General features: G+C 41.6%; 1 protein-coding gene across 1 annotated transcript in view; it reads right to left on the reverse strand.

The window, feature by feature from the left end:
- LOC126416924 (uncharacterized) overlaps positions 1–20,742 on the reverse strand; it is a 703,183-nt gene extending 682,441 nt beyond the window's left edge. Inside the window, exon 1 of the mRNA XM_050084807.1 lies at positions 20,542–20,742. Within this exon, the coding sequence (XP_049940764.1) occupies positions 20,542–20,626 (85 nt within the window). The 5' untranslated portion in view covers positions 20,627–20,742. The remainder of the gene's footprint in view (positions 1–20,541) is intronic.
- Between the last annotated feature and the right edge of the window lie 3,893 nt (positions 20,743–24,635).

The following is a 24,635-nucleotide window of genomic DNA, read 5'->3' on the forward strand; positions in this document are numbered from 1 at the left end:
ACTTCCCGGATTTCTCTTTTGTATTGCGTATTAATTTGATTCTGATTTTGTTTGAATTTCTTAATTTGTTCATACTCTTCTGTGTCAGTGATGCCTACAGGTCTTGTGTCATTCAGATCATCATCTACCTTTGTAGATAAGTTAGTGAACTGATCTGAAAGTTCGGCTACTTTATCCGATAATGAAATTAATTCCTCTGTGTGTTTTTCTGAACCAAGTTTCAGAGTGTCCATTTGTGTTGAAATCGTATCTACTGTGTCCTTTAAGTTTTCTTCAGTTTTTGCAAGTTGCGTAACTGAATCGGTAGATGCAACTGAGTCAATTTTAGCTTGCAAGGTGTCGTGATTTTCATGAACAATAGTTTGCAGTTCTTTTATGGCTGCTTCGTGTTTCTGTAATGCATTTTCATGACGCGAAAAAATAGGTTGGAAATGCTCACAAATTTGTGTTATTACGTCATTACAGACTTTTTGACATTTCGATTCGATTTTATGTAACTCAGTAGTTAAATCTTCACGTGTTTGTTCAAGTGTGGCGTCTAACGTATTAAGATTTTGTTCCATTGTGTCTAACTGTTGCTGTGTTTGTCTCTGATTTTGTTTCATTTGTTGCATTAATTGCAATAATAATGTTTTAGTGTCTGGAATCTGTTCCTCTATGCTTTTCGGCAGTGCATTGGCACCGGCAACATTCAAATTTTGACAAGTAGAAAATGTGTCTTGACTTATTTGAGGAAACAGTGAGGACCCAAAACCTGAATCTACAGTATTTGCGAGATTGTTTCCTGTCATTTCGGATTCCTGAGGCGAGCTGTTGCCGACCGATCGATCGATAATGCTTCCCTGTTCACTAATTGTTTCACTGTGTACACCATTATTTGCAACACGCTCCATTTCCCTATGCGCAATTACCAAATTACTACTTTGAACATTAGTTAATTCACTACTCTGCGGCGCTAACACACTGCTTTCGTCTTCACTGTCATTTCTCAGTTTACTTTGGAGCCTAGTATTACGTCTTTCACATGCCATAATTGTCACAATATTTCACACGATAACACAGAAAAGCACAATTTGAAGAGCAAAATAAAATAACATAGCAATGGAAATAATGTCTACTTAATTGCAAGCGCAGCTGCGAAATACTTGGTGCAAATCTACATGCATGCCACAACTGTTTTACTGTACAACAATGAAAAACTACAACTACAATGGAAATTCTCTCTATAATTACGCGCTGGCAATAAAAAAAAGCTACACTAATTATACAAACTACAAGAAAAAATCAGAAGATTCCAGTGAGGTATCCTCGGCTAAGGGTCTCCATATGAAACGTCCCCTTAGAACAATTATAGATGACTGTGCTTATACTGACACACAATATTTTTAGCGCAACGCAATCTGACTTTCAAAAATCCCTACAAGAGAATGGCCCTGACTAACATTAACCTATACCTTTCACAAATCACTTACCTCACCAAAAATCTTCGTTACTCGAACTACTGCAAAACAGCGAGCGCCACTACTGCCAGCTAAATAAAAGATTCAAACTATGGAAGGGACTAACTACTGATAGGCATAGTTAGCAAATGAAAGATTTTGATAGAGAACAAACAATGTATTTACCTTAATAGTCATCAAAACTCATAATATATATAGGAGTTCATAACATCCATTCTTACAAATATCAAAACTCCGCCATTTCTCTCCCCACATCCACCACTGCTGGCGGCTCACCTCCAACTGCCCAACGCTATGCGCTGTTCACATCCAGCTGCCGCTGCCCAACACTACAATGGCAGACAACAATGCAAACTAGCCACAGACTGCACACAGCACAGCCAGTGATTTTCCTACAGAGCGCTACGTAAGGTTGCCAATAAGAAAACATAAACAGCCTACTTACATATATGAAACGTCCCCTTTGAACAATTATACATGAGTGTGCTTAAACTAACACACAATATTTTTAGCGCAATGCAATCTGACTTTCAGAAATCCCTACAAAAGAATGGCCCTGACTAACAGTGACCTATACGTTTCACAAATCACTTACCTCACAAAAATCTTGGTTACTCGAACTACTGCAATATAGCAGGCACCACTACTGCCAGCTAAATAAAAGATTCAAACTACGGAAGGCACTAACTACTGATATGGATAGATAGCAAAAGAAAGATATTAATAGAGAACAAACAATGTATTTACCTTAATATCATCAAAAGTCATAATATATATAGGAGTTCATAACATCCATTCTTACAAATATCAAAACTCCGCCATTTCTCTCTCCACATCCACCACTGCTGGCGGCTCACCTCCAACTGCCCAACGCTACGCGCTGTTCACATCCAGCTGCCGCTGCCCAACACTACAATGGCAGACAACAATACAAACTAGCCAGAGACTGCACACAGCATAGCCAGTGATATTCATACAGGGCGCTACGTAACGTTGCCAATAAGAAAACATAAAAAGCCTACTTACATAGCCCCCATGCTCCCCACAAAAAATTTTACAAATTGTTTTGGGCAGTGGCCAATACAGATTTGAAAAAATTTTTCATAATTACAATAACAAAGAAATCAAATGCACACACGTATTGATACAATGTTGGTCAAAAGCTAAAATTTTCTCACAGTCCATAAAGACAGTCCTGATCGTTCATCACAGTAAAATTGCAGTTTCTTTTCCTCAAAGTCTGAGCAGTAAAACAAAATGCACACGGAAGTAGTGGCTTTCCATGCAGTCTTGAAGAAGTAGTGTTGTCCTTCCAACAGAAAGACAGTGCAGACTCTTGACATGCAGACAGGTAATGGGCCACAACAGAGCAAACCCACAGCAGAATCATTCGAAGTTTTGAAGAATATTGGTAGGCAGGTCATTACAGAGCAGACCCGCTGTAGTCCTGCTAGAGTGTATGGTATTGGTGGGTCACCAGAGGTGCAGACCCACTGCAGTCCTTGTAGAAATAATGGTATTTGTGGGCCATCAAAGATGCAGACCCACTGTAGTCCTTGTAGAAATAATGGTATTGGTGGGCCATCAAAGATGCAGACTCACTGTAGTCCTTGTAGAAATAATGGTATTGGTGGGCTATCAAAGATGCAGACCCACTGTAGTCCTTGTAGAGATAATGGTGTTGGTGGGTCATCAAAGATGCAGACCCACTGTAGTCCTTGCAGAGATGGCCAGCAGCCATCTGATGTGACTGTGCAGGTGCACAATCACTATTGAAGAGTCTTGCAGATAATATAGCAAGTCCATAACCAGCACTTGTGCATTCACAAAGTTTTTGGAATTGTCCTTAGAACCAGCAATGCTGTTATCCAGTCCCTTGCTCAATTATCAACACACGTGCAAACACTATCAGTCCCTACTTCTCACATATTGTCCATATACTATGACCAACAGAAACGTGTGCAGTGAAATGTAACTTAATTTGAAGAACTGGTGTCTATACAATTATAAATTTACAACATGAAAATACAATTACAAAGGTACAAAATACATCATTAAAGAACATAATAGTACAGATAACATTTGTAGTAATATGGGCTTTACAAAAGAATCGAAATAACATATACATCAGTGTTACAGGAATTATGACATAAGTACATACATAAAAGGTCTGAATAACTTTCGAAACATCAACTTCACACATGAGCATTAAAACAAAACAGAATAAATAATGTCTAAACATCTTTACAAAGAAAATAACATATTATAAATGCAAATTATATTTGAGGATAACAGTATTCCTCATCACAGTGAATGTAGCTTAGTACTAGAACAGAAAAAAAATTGTTATCTGTATTGTTATGTTCTTTAATGATGTATTTTGTACCTTTGTAATTGTATTCTATTGTTATAAAATTGTAAGTGCCACCAGTTCATCATATTACTAACTTGTAAGTTCCATTTCAATGCACACGTTTCTGTTGGTCATAGTATATGGACAATATGTGAGAAGTAGGGACTGCTAGTGTTTGCACGTGTGTTATTAATTCAGCAAGGGACTGGATAACAGCATTGCTGGTTATAAGGACAATTCCAAAAACTTTGTGAGTGCACAAGTGGTGGTTATGGACTTGCTATATTGTCCGCAAGACTCTTCGATGGTGATTGTGCACCTGCACAGTCGCAACAGATGGCTGCTGGCCGTCTCTACAAGGACTACAGTGGGTCTGCATCTTTGATGGCCCACAAATACCATTATTTCTACAAGGACTACAGTGGGACTGCATCTTTGATGACTCACCATTACCATTATTTCTACAAGGACTGCACTGGGTCTGCACCTTTGATGACTCACCAATACCTTAATCTCTACCAGGACTACAATGGGTCAACTCTGTGATGACCTGCCTACCAATATTCCTCAAAACTTCGACTGACTCTGCTGTGGGTTTGCTCTGTTGTGGCCCATTACCTGTCTGCATGTCGAGAGTCAGCTCTGTCTTTCCGTTGGAAAGACAACACTACTTCTTCAAGACTGCATGGAAATCCACTACTTCCGTGTGCATTTTCTTTTACTGCTCAGACTTTGAGAAGAACACTGCTATTTTACTGTGATGAACGATCAGGACTGTCTTTATGGACTGTGAGAAAATTTTAGCTTTTGACCAACATTGTATCAATACGTGTGTGCATTTGATTTCTTTGTTATTGTAATTATGAAAAATTTTATCAAATCATTATTGGCCACTGCCCAAAACAATTTGTAAAATTTTTTGTGGGGAGCATGGGGGCTATGTAAGTAGGCTGTTTATGTTTTCTTATTGGCAACGTTACGTAGTGCTCTGTATGAAAATCACTGGCTGTGCTGTGTGCAGTCTGTGGCTAGTTTGCATTGTTGTCCGCCATTGTAGTATTGGGCAGCGGCAGCTGGATGTGAACAGCGCGTAGCGTTGGGCAGTTGGAGGTGAGCCGCCAGCAGTGGTGGATGTGGGGAGAGAAATGGTGGAGTTTTGATATTTGTAAGAATGGATGTTATGAACTCCTATATATATTATGAGTTTTGATGACTATTAAGGTAAATACATTGTTTGTTCTCTATCAAAATCTTTCATTTGCTAACTATGCCTATCAGTAGTTAGTCCCTTCCGCAGTTAAATCATTTATTTGGCTGGCAGTAGTGGCGCTCGCTGTTTTGCAGTAGTTCGAGTAACGAAGATTTTTGGTGAGGTAAGTGATTTGTGAATGGTATAGGTTAATGTTAGTCAGGGCCATTCTTTTGTAGGGATTTTTGAAAGTCAGATTGCGTTGCGCTAAAAATATTGTGTGTCAGTATAAGCACAGTCATCTATAATTGTTCTAAGGGGACGTTTCAAAGTTAGCATGGGTTTCCTTTAACTTCATGTAGATTTTGAATTATCTTTATCTGAGCGTTGGTGTGAACTGCTTTTGGGACTGCGATTGGTCAAAAGTGGAAGATTACTGGCAAATATCCGTGTAAATAGGGGCATGACTGGTTGATTTTTTTAATCGAGCAGTCAGATGTGCTATTTTGTGCTCTTTGGTAGCGGGAAACTCTTGTTACGCTACGTCGTGTAACACGGACATACCTTTGTTGAGACTTTGCTAAATTTGTTATGTGGAGAATCGGATTAACCAGTAAAAGATTGTAATTAGTCGTGAGCAACGTCTGCAGACATTTAGAGTGAGAACTGAGACTTTCTTCCGATGACGGTTAAGTTCAAATGGCCTTGAGCACTGTGGGGCCTAACTTCTAAGGTCATCAGTCCCCTAGAACTTAGAACTACTTAAACCTAAGGACATCACACACATCCGTGCCCGAGGCAGGATTCGAAACTGCGACCGTAGCGGCCACGCGGTTCCAGACTGTAGCGACTAGAACCGCTCGGCCACCCTGGCTGGCGACTGTTAGGGTATTGCTCGTTTCACAATAATTCATTTTGACGACACACGCGATACCTACGATCGCATGATCGGCTATCGACATTTGTTAGCGTTCGATACGGGCCGCTCATAATGCTTAATGCACGCGCAGCAAAGATTCACAAAACACACGTTATTCTAGGAATTATTTATTATAACTGTTGCTACAATAAAATGTTACACAGTGATTTATGGACGGGTAATGCCTTTATACAACAGTACTCTCTCAGGAGTGAGTTATTATCGTGAAAAATTTACAAATTTAAGCATAAAAAATACTTGTTTGATAATTTGCGTTATACCTTTTCAAGGTAACGGAACACTGAAATTTATCGAAAATACGTCACTATTATCATTAAATTACACTTAACACCACATCAACGATATAAGCCTTCAAAAGAGAATATGATAACCAAGACAGGAGACAAATATTATTTGATTAACTGCTAGCGTCAATTCGCATTCCAACAAGCAAATATTTTTTTTATTTTTTATTTTTTATGTTAGCGTCGTGAACACAATCTGGGACTTCGTTATGAATGTAATACAAGTATGTTCAACAATATTCAATGTTATTTACATTCCATCTGATTTGGAAACGAAGTATGAATTGAATACTTAGCGATTTCCGAGTGTGTGGTTAGGCAGGAACGTAAGAGGACAACTTAAATTACTGAATGGGGAACGAGCAGCAATGACACTCATATCCTTCCTTGTCACAAATATGTCGCTGTTTATTTACGACTATGTGGCGATATCCAAGTGTTTGCTGAGGCAGAAACATAAAATGACAGCTTAAATTGCAGCTAGTGAGCCGGCCGAAGTGGCAGAGCGGTTCTAGGCGCTACAGTCTGGAACCGCGTGACCGCGACGGTCGCAGGTTGGAATCCTGCCTCGGACATGGATGTGTGTGATGTCCTTAGGTTAGTTATATTTAAGTAATTCTAAGTTCTAAGGGACTGGTGACCTCAGAAGTTAAGTCCCATAGTGCTCACAGCCATTTAAACCATTATTTGTAGCTAGTGAATCGAGGAGCAATAACACTCATATTCTTCCTGGTCACAAAGTCGATAGCCAGTGATGCGGTTGTCGATATTGAGCGAGACGTCAAAATGACGTCACGTTTGCGGGAATTGTGAAATTAGCGTTACCCTGTATATAAACTCCGCAAGGAGATCTGTGTAATCATACTAAAGTTTTGAACTACATTGTGTTAGAGTGAGCGTTCAAAACCATTGAACATCGTGTGTATTTACAGAGTGCTACCAACTGATCGAAAGTTCATTTCCCGTAGTAACAGGTCACGGGTACAAATATCAAGCGGACAACTACAGCTTTAGAAGGAGTGCTGTAAATACGAAACAGTAAAGACTGATATTTTTTTCAATTCAGAAATGTTGCTAGGGCTGACTTTTTAGGAAAATTTGATTCCTTAGAGTGGTAATACATGATTAATTTTTTATTCAAAAATTTTTCTTCTTATTGTTTCCCCTAACAGAATCAACCTTCTTTACAGTGATGAAACAGTAAATTACATGTACACTGTTCACGCATCCTAGTTTTGTCTCAGATTCTCTTAGCTGAAGAACGTTACCCGTCGCTTGATATGATTAAGTCTGTACCAGTAACTACCCACCCGTATATAAAGCACCAACCTTGGTGCCGTAGTTTTACAGCACGAACAATGAACATTTGCTAAGCGATAAACAATCTTCCTTTCATTGTTTTGAGCGACTATACGCGAGAAAAAGCTTAGAAAACGTTCTAAATTATGTTTAAATATTTTTTCCATATCTCTAACTGCTCTGTTTGTCACACACTGGATGAATATACTCTGGGTAACTTGCCTTACGTTTTCAGAAAGTCTGGTTCGTAGTACATTTCAATGCCTATAGACATATCGTCTATGACGTCATATCTCCGAAACTATCTGTCGAACATTGATACTATTTTTCACGTCGTTCTGGGGTATATGCGAATACTGTCTGCAAAATGAGTAGCGACCAGAAGCAGTAATAAAGAACTACGAAATTAAAAAGTTACGTCTCATGCTGAAATTTTACTGCATCAGAAGCGAAAACTTACTAGGCGTTATGTCTTTCTCTCTTTCTCTTTTCATTATTTTGCGACGAGTGTCAGCGATAAAAAGTTATTTAGAGGTTTGAAATTGCGTGTAAAATTTGTCGGATGTTGTTAAGTGCCTTCATTCTCAAATGCTGGATGAATATATTCTGGGTAATTTGAGCACTATGAGTTCCACCGCCTGAAGACATTCGCGCAACTTCTAACTGCAATTCTTTCTCTACTAAAGTCTTAAAGTAAGATTACACATAACGAGTAGATTATGACAGCATACTAAACTTTTAAATTCTGCCAATAATATGAAATACTGGAAATCAAATTTTTGTTACATTCGGAAAGTAGTTAGACAGACCACCGCACTCAAGTGTATTACATGGAAAGAAGATCAACGCTATCTGAAAATTACGACTGACACAAAGGTGGAAAGAAAATTATATTCGCGTTATGCATCCTGAATGGAATCAGAACAGGTGACCGTATACCGAAGAGCGGATCGCAGTTTCTGTCGATAAAAGTTGCATCAGACGATGATACTTATAGCAAGCCACCGTTTAAAAATGGTTGAAATAGCTCTAAGCACTATGGGACTTAACATCTGAGGTCATCAGTCCCATAGACATAGAACTACTTAAACCTAACTAACCTAAGGATATCACACACATCCATGCCCGAGGCAGGATTCGAACCTGCGACAGCAGCAGCCAAGCTACCGTTTATTCGAGTTTGTGCTAGGATAACTGAAATTAAATTTTTTTTTAGTCACAGTCTTCTGTTTGGTTTGATGCAGCGTGCCACGAATTTCTCTCCTGTGCCAACCCCTTCATCTTAGAGTAGCACATGCAACCTGAGTCCTTAATTGCTTGGTGGATGTATTTCAGTCTCTATCGTTCTCTACAGTCTTCCTCCACAGTTTTTACCCTCTACAGCTCCCTCTAGTATCATAGAAGTTATTCCTTAATGTCTTTACAGATGTCCTGTCACCCTGTCCCTTCTTCTTGCCAGTGTTTTTCATATAATCCTTTCCTCTCCGATTCTGCTCAGAACTTTCTCGTTCTCTGTCTTCTCAGTCCACCTAATTTTCAACGTTCGTCTGCAGCACCACATCTCCAATTCTTAGATTATCTTCTATTCCGGTTTTCCCGCAGTCCGGATTCCATTACCACACAATGCTGTGCTCCAAACGTACATTATCAGAAATTTCTTCCCGGAACTATAGCCTTTGTTTTATACTAGAAGACATCTCTAAACCAGAATGCCCTTTTTGCCAGTGCTAGCTTGATTTTGATGTCCTCCGTGCTCCGTCCGTCACTGGTTATTTTGCTGTCTAGGTAGCAGAATTCCTTAACTTCCTCTCCGTCGTGACCATCGATCGTGGTATTTAGTTCCTCTCTGTTCTCATCTCTGGTACTTCTCTTTGCTTTCGTCTTTTTTTCTATTTACTCTCACTCCATATTCTGTACTATTTAGTCTGCTCATTCCGTTCAACAGATCATGTAATTTATCAACATTGTCATCAGCGAATCGTATGACAGATATCCTTTCACCTTGAATTTTAATTCCAATTCTAAACCTTTATGTTATTTCCAACATTGCTTCTTGGGTGTATAGACTGAACAGTAGGGGCGAAAGACAACATCTCTGTCTTACACTCTTTTTAATCGCAGCACTTAGTTCTTGGTCTTCCACTCTTATTATTCTCTGATGGCTCTTGTACATGTTACATAATACCCGTGTTCCCTATAGTTTATCCCTATTTTCCTCATAATTTCGAACGTCTTGCGCCATTTGACACCGTCGAACGACTTTTCCAAGATCAACAGATTCTATGAACGTGTCTTGACGTTTCTTTCGCCTTGCTTCTACGATCAACCGCAACGTGAGAAGTGCCATACTGGTGCATTTAACTTTCGTAAATCCAAACTGATCGTCGTCAAACAAATCTTCAATTTCCTTTCCCAATCTTCTGTACGTTATTCTAGCCAGAAATTTGGATGACTAAGCTGTTAAGCTGATTGTGTGGTAATTCTCGCACTTGTCAACTCTTGCAGTTTTTGGAATATTGTAGATGGTATTTTTCCGAAAGTTAGACGTTAATTCGCCAGACTCATACACTCTACGCACTTACATGAACAATCGTTTCGTTGCCACTCCCACCAGTGATTTTAGAAATTCTGATGAATGTTATCTATCGCGTCTGCCTTCCAAAGATCTTTTGAATTCTAATTCTAATACTGTATCCCCTATTTATTGAAAATCGACTCCTGTTGCCTCTTCTATCAAATCAGACAGATCTTCCGCCTCGTGGAGGACTTCAATGTGCTGTTTCCACCTATCCACTCTCTTCTCTGCATTTAACAACAGAATTCCCATTGCTCTCTTAATATTACCTGCCTTGCTTTTAATTTCATCGAAGCTTGTTTTGACTTTTCTCTACGCTTCGTGAGTCCTTCAGACAAACTTCTTCGTTTTCTTCTGATTTTTCAATGCAGCCATTTCGCCTCAGCTTTCCTGCACTTCCTGTTTGTTTCGTTTCTGAGCAACTTGTTTTTTGTACTCCTGAGTCTTCCAGAAACACTTTTGTACTTCCCCCTTTCATCGATCAATTGTAGTATTTCTTCTATTGCCCATGGTTTCTTAGCAGTTACCCTGTTTGTACCTATGTTTCCCTTTCCAACTTCTGTGATTGCCCTCTTTAGAGATATCAATTTCTCATCAACTGTACTGCCTAGTGAGCTATTCCCTATGGCAATATCTATAACGTTAGAGAACTTTAAGCGTATCTCGCCATTCCTTAGTACTTCCGTATCCTACTTCTTTGCTTATTGATCCTTACTGTCTAATCTCTTAAACTTCAGCCTACACTTAATTACTGCTACATTGTGATCCGAGTCTATGTATGATCCTGGGTACGCCTTACAATCCAATATCTGATTTCAGAATGTCTACCCGACCATGATGTAATCTAACTGAAATCTTCCCATGTCTCCAGGCCCATTCCCAGTATACTTGCTTCTCTTGTGATTCTTGAACAGAGTTTTGGCTGTTAATAGAGATTATTTATTACAGAACTCAATTAGTCTTTTTCCCCTCTCATTCGTAGTACCAAATTCTCATTCTCCCTTAACTCTTCTACTCCGGCCCTATAACCGCATTCCAGTTCCCCATGAATATTAGATTTTCATCTACCATTACGTACTGCTTTACCTGTTCAAGATCCTCATATGTTTTCTCTGTCTTTTCATCTTCAGCTTCAGCTTGCGACATCGACATTTAAACATGAACTATCGCTGTCGGTGCTAGTTTGCAGTCGATTCTGATGAGAAAAAAACTGTCACTGAATTGGTCACAAAAACCTATCACTGAACTGGTCACAGTAACACACTCTTTGATTCATTTTCCTTTCATAACGAATCCTACTCCATTCATATCGTTTTCTGCTGCTGCTGGTATTACTCTATACTGATCTGACCAGAAATCCGTGTCATCCTTCCATTTCATTTCGCTGACCCCTACTTTATCTGTATTGAGGCTCTACATTTCCTTTTTCAGCTTCCTAGCTTGCCTTCGACGTTAAAGTTTCTTACATTCCGCGCCCCGACTCGTAGAACGTTATGCTTTCGTAGGTTATTCAATCTTTGCCACCCCTTGGCAGTCCCCCCTGTTTCTTTTGCCAATGGGGAGATTATCATCATACTATTTCAATTACAGACCACATGTGCTGTTGATGTACATTATGTGCCTTTTATGCAGTGGTTTCCATTGCCTTCTGCATCTTGGTGGCGTTGATCATAAACACAGATAATCCAAAATGCACGTTTTTACCGGAAACTGCTATTTAGGAAATTTGCAACATTTGAAAGCTCACTGCATTAGTGACGCTTTTTTCGCCTGAAACAACGGCTTCAAAATTGTCGGCCTTTATCTCTAGTGAAATATATAAACACAAAATCAGCCGTGAACACGTTACCAAAGACCGAGTCTTCACATTACCCTGAAGATAAAACGAGAAACAACACAATTATTTTTATGTTCTTCGTCATTCCTTATCTGCTTCTGTATTGCTACAATTTGCTTATTATGATTATTATATTCTTGAAAACGTGGTCCGTCTTAAAAACTAAATAGAAGCTACTTTGTGCCATACGCGTTTCAAATGGTTCAAATGGCTCTGAGCACTATGGGACTTAACTGTTGTGGTCATCAGTCCCCTATAACTTAGAACTACTTAAACCTAACTAACCTAAGGACATCACACACATCCATGCCCGAGGCAGGATTGGAACCTGCGACCGTAGCGGTCGCGCGGTTCCATACTGTAGTGCCTAGAACCACTCGGCCACTCGGCCTTTTTGTTTCCGAAGCATCCCAAGTGGTCTGTAAAACATGTTTTTTTTCGTGTACAATAAATGCGTTACATAGACTTCTCAGATTTGTTGATATATTACAATTTTTCGTTATTACTTTATTGCTAGAAACAGTAATTTAACCTCACGAATCTTTTCCATCTACGTGTAGTCCTCTCTCGCAGGCTGTTCCAGTACGTTAATAAAAGCTAAAGCGATGGAAACCTGGATTAGGCATCAGACTCACTGAAATTGCTAGAAATGGTTATTTTACAGCCACATTCAGACTTGCCACTTGACACCATTTTGGTCGTTTATATAACAACATCTTTCCGTATCAGTCAGAGTAGCACTTCACGTAGGTCACTGAGGTGATACGGGCAATTTTCAAGACCCTTTCACCTATGGAAAATCTTGTATTATCAACAGGAGCAAAACCCACAACACCGCTATCAACACCAACTAATCCGTAGACTACAGGGGTAGCACACATGTTCTGTACCATGTCTTCTTGTCTCTTTCGTGTGGGTGTTTAGAAAAAAGTCACTTGGAATAGTGCCAAGAACGAATTTCTCTGCTGGAGAAACCATGAACGGAGAAACTCACGCAGTTCACAAAGAAAGTTTGTATGAGAATGGATGCGTTTGGATACGGCGGCTCCTGTCGGTCGATTTACGGAAAGGTCACTTAACCGACAGCCGTAGCCTCCAAGTAGATGAAATTATATTTTCATTCATCAGTTTCTACAAACCTACCGTCAGGATAAATAGCAAATTCACTTTGCACAGGGCTTAAATATTGCTTACCCACGGTTTACAGCACCATATAGACATGATCAGAATACATTTCATGCTACAGGTCGTGGGGGCTGTGTTTCCGGCAACCGACGACGAAACTACGGGCGGATATAAGACATTTATACAAGCAGCTGAGACACGACGTGAATCCGCAACAGAAATCTCATCAAAAAACGAACACGTGTACGTGGAGCCACTCTAGGCACATAGGTAAGAATCATTTGCTAAGCTATTTACTCTGTCTCCAGAATGATATTTTCACTCTGCAGCGGAGTGTGCGCTGATATGATACTTCTGAAACTTCCTGGCAGATTAAAACTGTGTGCCCGACCGAGACTCGAACTCGGGACCTTTGCCTTTCGCGGGCAAGAGCACTTGCCCGCGAAAGGCAAAGGTCCCGAGTTCGAGCCTCGGTCGGGCACACAGTTTTAATCTGCCATGAAGTTTCATATCAGCGCACACTCCGCTGCAGAGTGAAAATCTCATTCTGGAAACGTCCCCCAGGCTGTGGCTAAGCCATGTCTCCGCTATATCCTTTCTTTCAGGAGTGCTAGTTCTGCAAGGTTCGCAGGAGAGCTTCTGTAAAGTTTGGAAGGTAGGAGACGAGATACTGGTATTTACTGTGTGTCGGTTAGTTCATTGATTCACTGAAAACGTCCCTACAACTGCCAGTATACAGGCTGTGAGCTACGATGGTTCGCACTTATTCCCTAAATCGATATGACATGGCCTCACAGGTAAGGAACAACGGAATAACGTAATCAAATTTTGTTGTTATGAACCACCGAGTAAAAAGCTCGTGAGCCAAAGTTGGTACAAAGCACTCTTTGACGCGCACTGAAACGTTGCTCGGAGGTCACAGACGCGAAGACAGATTTAGCAGAGCCCTCGAAACTTTGTCCACCAAACACATCAATTAGCACTGAAGTGAGCTTCAAAGACCGAGTAAAAACGTGATGAGGCAGTCCCCTCTTAACAGCTTTTGCAAGCGGCAGTATGATTTTGCTCCATTCCTATTTGAGGGAACCAAAAGCGGCAGTTGTTGGGACACATTCATAACGAATGTTGTTTACTCGAAATTGAAAATTAGATACTTTTTTACATTCGTGTGTAATATCAGATAAATGCTAGGTAGGTTCCTTTCTCCGTTTCATCCAATTCTAATTTATTTCGCCTACATTTTGACCTCGTCGTGGACGTTGCACTTCACTTTCTGTAATCACAATCATAACAGACATTCTCTCTCTCTCTCTCTCTCTCTCTCTCTCTCTCTGTGTGTGTGTGTGTGTGTGTGTGTGTGTGTGTGTGTGTGTGTGTGTGTGTGTGTGTGTGTGTGTGTGTGTGTGTGTTGTTTTAGTCTCGAAATGAAAAGCGACATTGGGCATAAGGCATGGAAAAACAAAAGTAATTGGAAAGCGCTTTCCGGCTCAAATAGGAGTATGTCTACCCGAATATGAACCATTTATAAATTTTTCTAAAAGGCAAAACTGAGCTTCTGGGTCTATTTGTAACGCAAGGTGCTTGTTACAGCTTTCACGGCCCAACAAGTTCCTATTTTCAGCAAAAAGCAGTTTAGCAGGTGTAGCATTTCTGATGCAGAAGCATAAGGAAATGGCAGTTCACAGGAACTCATAAGCTCTTTACCATTACGTCTGCGTAAATTTCCGCTGTATGGAAGCAATTACTGCCGAACATAGATTCATAGTGAATTTTTCACTATATTCAATGCTTATTGTGTTGGCACTTATATATAAGAGGCAATAACTAAGTGTAATTGAAATTATTCAGTATACTCTGTTTCGTTAGAAAAAATCTTTATATCTTTCGTTTATGCTCTCCTTGATGAAGGAAGGAAATACATTTAGAGTTTAAGGCTATTATGAGAAGAGGTCATTAGAGACGAAACACAAGCTTGCATTGGCGATGGAAATCGACAGTGAAGTATGTGAATAGCGACTGCTTCAAAAATGCTTCCATGGAATTTTAGTGAAGAAAGCACGATAATATCAGTTGTAGTAACTGCTATTGTATTCATTGTTCAGAGAATTCTGGAATGGGGAAGGCTGAAAAATGTTCTGCAGTCTGTTTTCAGATGCTGCTTACTTGCTTAGGAAGCTCATCAACCCGCATCCGCAGTAGGTGGTAGGGAAATTGTGAAGGTTCAATCCAGAAATTATATACTGAAATTCAGAACTTTGAAGTCACAATCGTTTGAGGGAAGCCTTAAGCGTAAATAACTGCTACTTTATCCAGACTGTAAACCCATCTTTTTGAGTTTTTATTATGTGTAACTTTTCCACTAGCGGGGTAAGAGTATTAATGGTTCTTACAGTGGCTTATTCCGTCACTGAATATGGACAAGAAACAGAATAAGAGCCGGCCGGTGTGGCCGTGAGGTTCTAGGCACTTCAGTCTGGAACCGCGTGACCGCTACGGTCGCAGGTTTGAATCCTGCCTCGGGCATGGATGTGTGATATCCTTAGGTTAGTTAGGTTTAATTAGTTCTAAGTTCTAGGCGACTGATGACCTCAGAAGTTAAGTCGCATAGTGCTCAGAGCCATTTGAACAGAATAATAATGTAATGAATTCATTGGACAGGAAATTCCGCAGTAGATCTGATGTGGGCGAGAACAGTCAGTATTGCTGATGGCCAATACATAAGAGCACACACCGTAATGATTTCTTAGATAAGAAGACGTTCGATTACCTTTATCATTTTTCCACCATGCGAACTCTCTCATACGCTCTATGTCGATCGATCGATAAACCGTAAATGTCATCTCTCATTACGGAAGCCATCAATGGCCAGAAATGCCAGCGGTATTCGGGACGTAAGTTCCGATTGGTTACGAAATAGAAACCAAAGTGAAAATCCGAAGAAGCTATGCATATATGTGTTCGGCAGTGTCTCTAGTATGTCCGTCGAGGGCAACACGTCGCTCTTTTCAGTTCTGTGCGCGCGGTGAATACGTAAAGAGGCCTAGAAAATAGTGTCTCCAGGTATGAGGGCCTGGTGAGAGATTTCGTCTGATGTCATACCGCCTATATGACATAACTATCATACTGTTCCTTCTTGACAATTTCCGGCCGGACTCTGCGGGGTAATGAAGATGCTCCTCCAGCGTTTTCGATGGAAAGTGTTTAATTACCCACAATACAGTCCGTAACTGGCTTCCGCTGAGTTCCATTTTTGCTCTCATGAACTGTTGGCTATGAAGACAGCGGTTCGGCACAGACGAGGAGCTGTAAGTGGACGTAGGTAATTGACGGAAAGCACAGGCGGCTGCCTTCTAAGTTGGTACAACACTACGACAGACGTCGAAGTCGGAGCGGTGAGTATGTGGAGAAGTGGCTGGAAAGTGTAGCTAACTGTTGCAAATAAAATGTTTTTGATTCTCACGATGGTCTCCATTCCGCGACCCAACGGAACTTATTTTCTGGATAGCCCTCGTAGTCAGACTACATTAAAAAGATAGAAGATCGATTGTTCAGCTTGGAATGGAGACCATGAAACGAAGGATAATGTTCTTTCGGTGTGGAAGACATAAGAGAGAAAAAGTATGTGGTTTTGGGCAGAAGGAGGACTGGATGAGTAGGGAAGATATAGACCGTGGCCTCAGTGAAAAAAGCAAAGTCAAACGTTCTCTCTACGACACGGTCACTAGAGAAGGAATTCAGATGGTCAAGGGGGTGGCAGGAAATCGCTAACGACCTTTTTATCTGACCATTCAGTCAATCGCCTGAAGAGATTTAAGGGAACCTCGAACGACATGAATCGAGATATATTCTGTGCAGGTGATTCCCCACAGTGCGTAAGTATTTAATCTTTCTGTCACCAATGGAACCTACGGGTCTCATGATAGGCTATCACAGCGCCAGTGGCAATTTGCTGTACGTTACTGCTATGTACCATTGTTCTACGGGTAAAGGGAAGCCTGCCAATGGGTTATAGAAATCTTATAATTACAGCTGTCACCTATAGACTGGGGCGTCTTCGTTTCGCTCTTAATCCTCTGCTCCGTATTGTCGCACTGAATTAGGTCACGTCTGCAGTTAGGCAACGAAACGAACAGATTTGCAATTGGGGGGGGGGGGGGGCAGCTGTTGCGCCCTCCGAGATACTTCATGTTAGTGTATGCACCCACGTATTGATGTTTGAGGCGTCGTAAACGATGCCCATATTGAATACCTGTGATTTCAGTTGTGTACTTGGAGAGATTCTCTACCAACTAATGTGTGCCATTTTTCTGTGTGTCTTGTAGATTTTGCGCAGTCGTCTTCTACCCCGCCAGCACCCCCTCCCCTCACCCCGCCCGGCGTTATTTCATATTGTTACTTTCGATTACGAAGTTAATTAAGACAAACGTTAATTAATGTCACTACGGAAAAAATGGTGTGGAAAGAGCTAAAGGAATACTTAGATATTATCATGAAGCATAAATAATGATACTAGTTAAGCTCAAGTAACTGATAGCAAATAAAAGTTTATAAAATACTGATTCAATAGTGCTCTGGAGCTTTCATAAAAGAAATCATGATACTACCTCCAGTACAATAAAGTTCAACAGCTTTTTTTGGTGGTATACGCAAAAATAGCAAAAGAAATATTTGTTTCTCCGATAGGTTCTAGTGGTACATCAAAATGACTTAACTAAATCTAGATGTTGTAACGGAAATTTGAATCTAGGTCCCAAACATCGCTGGTCACCTACCTGGTGCGTCGTACAATCGGGAATTGTTTAACGTTAGTAGACGTTGCTTGACGTCGCCGCTGTTAAGCCCGCCGACTTTCATTCGGAAGTAACTTGGTTGAATTCTTCTTCTGTTAATCTAAATTTAGTTTCCGGTGTTCCTCTGTGTCAGTTTAGGTGAAAGCAAGAAAATTCCTCACAAAATGGCAAGACTCATTTGCTTCCCCCTACTTGTGCAAGTGAACTTAAGCTCTAAGCACTTGGACGAGGACGAGATACTAAACTCTTATCTCCTTTCAGTCTTCGGTAACATCCTCGAAGAAAGCTCTACACGATGTTCCGATTCGAGTAGGTATCGTTGAAGTATATACCTAGCGTGGTATGGAACAAGGGTCCTGTGCCTGAATTTCTGCTCTTGTCTCTCTCCAAACTACCCTACAGCATTGTTAATCGAGCACTGAAACTCCAAGCGTTTGTCAAAATGCCCTTCTAGATGACTGATGCGATGTAGATAAAGACCAAGTAGCATTAGTGCATGGGCAACAACTTAGATATCAAGAAGCGTCGCCGTAGTTATTTTGTAATATCTGACATTATCAGGAAAGGAGAAAAGCGATCTTACAGGTTCTCATCAAAAAATTCTAAATTTATTACGATTTTTTAAAAAATTGTTTGGATCACAAAAGTTGATAATCAAGATTATCTGTCTAGAAAATTTTAAACAATGGTTACTTTAGCCAATATGTGAGTAGGGTCGTAAGGCACAATAAATAAATAGAAACTAAAAAACAGATAAAATAACACCATTAGAGAATGAGTAAACTCTTTTCTCACAACCGCGATTGCATTTAAGTTGTTTATTTTTATTTTCAGAAGACCCGTTTGAATCTTGTAAGAGATCGTCTTCAGATCAGGTTCCTACGGTCATCAAGGAATATAAGACCTGAAGATCTGTTAGAGGTTCGAAACCCATCATCTAAAAATAAAAATGAACTATGTATTGAAATAAGTTATAGTATTATAAAGGTCGCCCTTTTCCCCGGAATAGCGTTCCAAAAAAAATTTAAGAGAGTGAGTAGTGAAATATTTCACTCAATGTGGGAGTCCCATTCATCTCACAGTCAAGTGATGCTGCATTTAAAGCGCAGGATTGTCATTTAGGAGCACCTGGGTTCAAAGACCAGTGGGGCCACCGTATAAATCAAATGCGAGAATCTGTCTATTGAAAAGGAAACAGACAGCTCTCTGCTCCAATCCTCCACAATTAGAGCTTATATCCATATGCATACTCCGCGAGCCACCATACACTGCATAGCACAGGGTACATTTTATTACCGCCAGTCATTCCTTCACCTGTTCCTCTCGGAAACTGAGTGAGGGAAAATCGACTGTCTATAAACTTCCATAGTAGTCCCAGTTTCTCCTGTCTTCGTGATCCTTACACGGGATGCACTATGATGACACTACAGTCTGTCGCAAAACCCGGTTCTCTAAACCTTGTCAACAGCGTTTCGTAAAAAGAACGTCTTCTTCCCTCCAGATATTTCCATAATACTCGCGTACTGATCGAAACTTGACGGCGACAAATCTCGCAGCATGTCTCTGAACTAATTCTATGCCTTTGCTTAATGCGACCTGATGGGGACCCCAAGCACTCGGACAGTACTCAACAATGGGTCGCATTAGTGCTCTGCACGCAATCTCCTTTAAAAATGAGCTACACTTTCCTTAAAAACTCTCCCAGTAAACCTAAGTCGACCAATCGCCTCCCTTCTACCGTCCTTACATGCTTGTTCCATTTCTTATCTCTTTCCAACGTTACCCTGCACACTACTAATGCTGAATTCAGATATTAAAGATTGGTTTTATTACACATCTGCATTAATTTATAATAATCAAAATTTAGAGCAAGCTGCCATTGATTACGTCAACCTGAAATTTAGGCTATCTCAACTTGTGTCCTCCTATAGTCAACCAATGACAGCACCTCCCCGCATACACAGAGTTTTCAGCAAACAGCCGCAAGCTGCTGTTCACCTTGTCTATCAGACCATTTATGTACACAGAGAACTCGCTTACAGTTGGCTGTTTTGTTTTTCTTTAATCGATCTTTTATGTTTTTTTACAAACTGTGATATCTTATAAATTTTTCACGCTAATTAAGGCCATAGAAGCATGGCCTTTCCGAATGTACTTATAACCAAAAAGTTATTCTGGTAGCTGGATTCGGAGGTATGTGGTAATCTTGCCTTTTGAGTTCTTCTGGGGAAATTTCGTCCATTAACACATATTTGTTTTGAAGTCAAATAGCAATTTTCATAGATTTAGCATCATAAATGCCTTAGTAGTTCTTTGGTAAGCCTGCCTTTTGAGTTCTTATAGGGACATTTTGTCCTTTATCACATTTCTTTTGAAGTCAAATGGAAGTTTCATAAATGCTTTAGTAGTTCTTTGACAATAATTCCTTTTAAAAAAGGCAGTCACCTATTATTTCGCCTCCGTACGGGGTAAATTTCCAAAATGCTGGAACACGTTATATTTTACTTCTGACGAGAGACCAATAGAAAAATGATTTTGTTTAGTGAATAATGTTAAAGTCACAAACACACTGCCATTTTTCATCGACGTTAGTGGGTAGCAGTGGAAACGACGAAACGCAAAAAATTGTTAGCGGTGCAGAAAACTAGCAGGTAGACTGGTGGCACTTCACGGTCCCGGACGGACTTACCACAGATCTGCAGCAACGTGAGAGCTGCGAAGGCCCGCAGGCTGCCCACGGCCCGGCTTACTGAGGAGCGCCGCAGCAGGATCATGGCTGGAGCGCACGCACGCACTAACGCACGCACTCACGACACGCGCGGCAGGTAGCAGACAGCACAGCTAACAGGTGAGACACACTACGCGCCGACACCGCGTGAGACCGGCAGGCGGCGAGCGGAGCTGGGCCAAGCGCGCCAACTGGCTGTCGGCGCGACGGCGGGCCGCGGGAGCACTCTGCCGCGGCGCATGCGCACTGCGCCGCTCCTCCGTCCATTCATGCCGGCTCTCGGCGGCCCGCCGCCCACGCATCGCTGACCCGCCCGCCTTCCGCGACCACTGCTAACTGCTCGCCGCTCGTAGACCTAGGCAGGGACGAAACGACGGAAATCGCTGCCGACGAATCTCTGGGCTGCTACAATGAAATTTTCACTCAACAGCGGAGTGTGTGCTGATATGAAACTTCTTGGCAGATTAGTAGTGTGCGCGGATCGAGACCCGAACTCGTGTTCGAGAGCACTACCAACTGAGGTATCCAAGCACGACTCGTGACATGTTCTCACAGCTTTGCTTCCGCCAGTGCCTCGTCTTCTACCTTCCAAAATAGTTTCTTCTATATGAAGATGGTATCTGTGGTGTGCGTACTTTAAGACCTTCGGTACACACACCATCAGATTATTTGACTTGTCGCTCTAACGAAGCAGACGAGTGTCAGCAATATGTCTCGTGATCTTATCGTGGCGTGTTTATCTTCTGCCGTTAGGTCAGACGATAGGAATGCCACTTGCACACTTAGAGTAGCGGATTGACGGTCACCAACTCTAAACAGAACTTGATTAATTTCACACACATTTAATAAAATAATAAAAAATATAGACATTACATAACTTGATTCTGGAGGCTGTTTACAATTGACAATCTGAAGTTCCTTTGGCCTTGGTACGTTAATCTTATTCTCACATATCTCTGATACTTCACAAAGTGTCTATTCATTTATCTTCACGGCTATGTACAGGAATATGGTAATCTTATTAGGCGCAGACTGAAACTTGACTATAGACTGGTACAGACTAATGCAGACTAACGCAAACTGACTGATCGAAGGTCTGTACACTCGTTGTAATACCTCGGGCGTTCAGGTATCACTGCACGAGTGTGATCCGCGAGGAGAAAATGTTCTATGTCAGCAGCAATCTCATTGGCTGTGTTACATACTAATACGCGGATCGGCGGAAGCAGAATTTGGTCCGTCTCTTAGGTAGCGCCATCTCGTTGTGCGGAGATGGACGAGCGCTGCGCCTGCACTGTTGTGCTTGGCGGGGTGCGCTCTATTGGGAAAGTTGTGTATGCACTGACTACACGGAACTATGTACACAACAGTATCTGTTCTTTCGGACATGTCCGAAAGAACAGGCACCATCTTCATATAGACAAGGCTAAACGGCCATTGACCTTCTTCTATGCAGGATTCACACGCATTGCCCGAACTCTTACGGGACTCGGTAAGATTGTCTGCCGCGAATAATGGGTGTAATGGGCAGGGGCACTACGAATGTAGTGTGTGGACATTAAGTTGGGAATATAGGTCTCACAGGGAGCATGCAAGGGGTAAGTTCCTGCAGTCGCACTATCCTCTGTGCTTTCGGTTGCTCAGATGGATAGAACATCTGCCATGTTAGCAGGCGATCCGGGGTTCGAGTCCCGGTGAAGGCCGGCCTCGGTGGCCGAGTGGTTCTAGGCGCTTCAGTCCGGAACTGCGCGACTGCTACGGTCACAGGTTCGAATCCTGCCTCGGGCATGGATGTTTGTGATGTCCTTAGGTTAGTTAGGTTTAAGTAGTTCTACGTTCTAGGGTACTGATGACCTCAGATGTTAAGTCCCATAGTGCTCAGAGCCACTTGAACAATTTTTTCCTGGTGAGGGCACACATTTTCAACTGTCCCCGTTGATGTATATCAACGCCTGTCGACAGCTTAGGGTCTTGATTTAATTATTATTTCATATATCCTTCCAGATGCTGTTCAAGCAAATTTCGCAGGAGAACTTCTGTAAAATCTGGAAGGTAAGAGACGACGTACTGACGGAGGTAAAGCTGTGATGACGGGTCTTGACTCGTGCTTGGGTATCTCGGTGGAGCATTTCGACTCTCCGTCTGGCGCACAGTTTTAATCTGCCTGGAAGTTTCATATCAGCTCACATTCTGCTGCAGAATAAAAATTTCTAAGCTGCTGTCAGTTTCACTATACCTGCTCCAGGAGTGACACTCTTCTATCTAGAAATAAAACGAGCGTATGGCAGCGCTAACCGTGAGGCCCCACTCAGGGAAGTTTGGCCACCAAGTACAAGTCCACGAGAGGAGAAAATCTCCAACCCCGCGCGGAATCGAACCCATGCCCGCTGGCAAGCGACGCAGCACTTTATCACCCAGCTAAGCAGGCGGACTGTCTATCTATCTAGAGCCAACTCACAGTGGTTGAAATGGCTCTGAGCACTATGGGACTTAACATCTGATGTCATCAGTCCCCTAGAACTGAGAACTACTTAAACCTTACCAACCTAAGGACATCATACACATCCATGCCCGAGGCAGAATTCGAACCTGCAACCGTAGCAGTCGCGCGGTTCCAGACTGTAGCGCCAGGAACCGCTCGGCCACCTCGGCCGGCACTCACAATGGTCTCTAGTTTCGGAACGCAACAACATCTTATGAAACTAATGTGTTTCAAATATTCTCCATGAAACTAAATCCCTAAGTTTCCACCTAGTAAAAAACATCTTCCTCAGAAGGATCAGTGATTGACACTGGTTGCATAATGTTGTGGAGGTACGTTAAAAATGAAGTCACAAAGTACAAACGAGGATAAAATTCGTCTTGTTAATGCTAAACTCACAGCATATCATGGTCTTATTAGAAAGTGCGTCACAACTGCACAAAATCAGTAGCTGCAGTTCCCACTCTCGCCCGTTGAGACCTAAGCAGGGTCGAAAGCGAAGGCAGTGGCTATACGGCGCAGGTTCTACAAGTAAATGATTGGATGATGTCACTTTCACTGTACTTGCTACCAGGATTGACATATTTCGATCTGAAGCTAACTCGCAGTGGTCCGTAGTTGCGGATCATAACATGTCGTATGAAACATACTTAATGACTAAAGGTGAAAAACAGCCAAATCAGTTGCAGTATTAAAAAGGTTTATTAAATCCCCCTCACCAAGGTTTCCACCTCTTTAAAAACGTCTTCTTCAGAAGGATGAACGATAGAGACTGCTTACATAATGTTATGGAGATATGTTAAAAACGTAGCCACAACGCACAATCGAAAATAAAATTAACCTCTATAATAATAAAATTTCAAGAAGAATATAATAAATCCAATCCCAAAGAAAGCAGGGGTTGACAGATGTGAAAATTACCGAACTATCAGCTTAATAAACCACGGCTGCAAAATACTAACACTAATTCTTTACAGACGAATGGAAAAACTGGTAGAAGCCGACGACGGGGAAGATCAGTTTGGATTCCGTAGAAATGTTGGAACACGTGAGGCAACACTGACCTTACGACTTATCTTAGAAGAAAGATTAAGGAAAGACAAACCCACGTTTCTAGCATTTGTAGACTTAGAGAATGCTTTTGACAATGTTGACTGCAATACTCTCTTTTACATTCTAAAGGTGGCGGGGGTAAAATACAGGGAGCGAAAGGCTATTTACAATTTGTACAGAACACCAGATGGCAGTTATAAGAGTCGAGGGGCTTGAAAGGGAAGCAGTGGTTGGGAAGGGAGTGAGACAGGGTTGTAGCCTATCCCAAATGTTATTCAATCTGTTGAAAGACGTATGTATTCATTACCAGCGATGGCGAGGCATGACAGAATCTCTGACCAGAGAGTTATTTATCGTTGCTAGTCTGCGCTTGACCGCGCGAGACGACAGTGCTAGTCAGTACCATGTAGCGAGTCGGCAGAGGTAGTAGTCAGTCGACAGTTGTAGCGAGTGGACGGTTGTACTGAGCAGGCGTCGGCATGCGTCGACGGCGTGTTCTTCATGCGACTCTGGTCACGAT

This window comes from Schistocerca serialis, chromosome 8 (assembly GCF_023864345.2).
Source record: "Schistocerca serialis cubense isolate TAMUIC-IGC-003099 chromosome 8, iqSchSeri2.2, whole genome shotgun sequence".
In the NCBI taxonomy this organism is placed as follows: Eukaryota; Metazoa; Arthropoda; class Insecta; order Orthoptera; family Acrididae; genus Schistocerca; species Schistocerca serialis.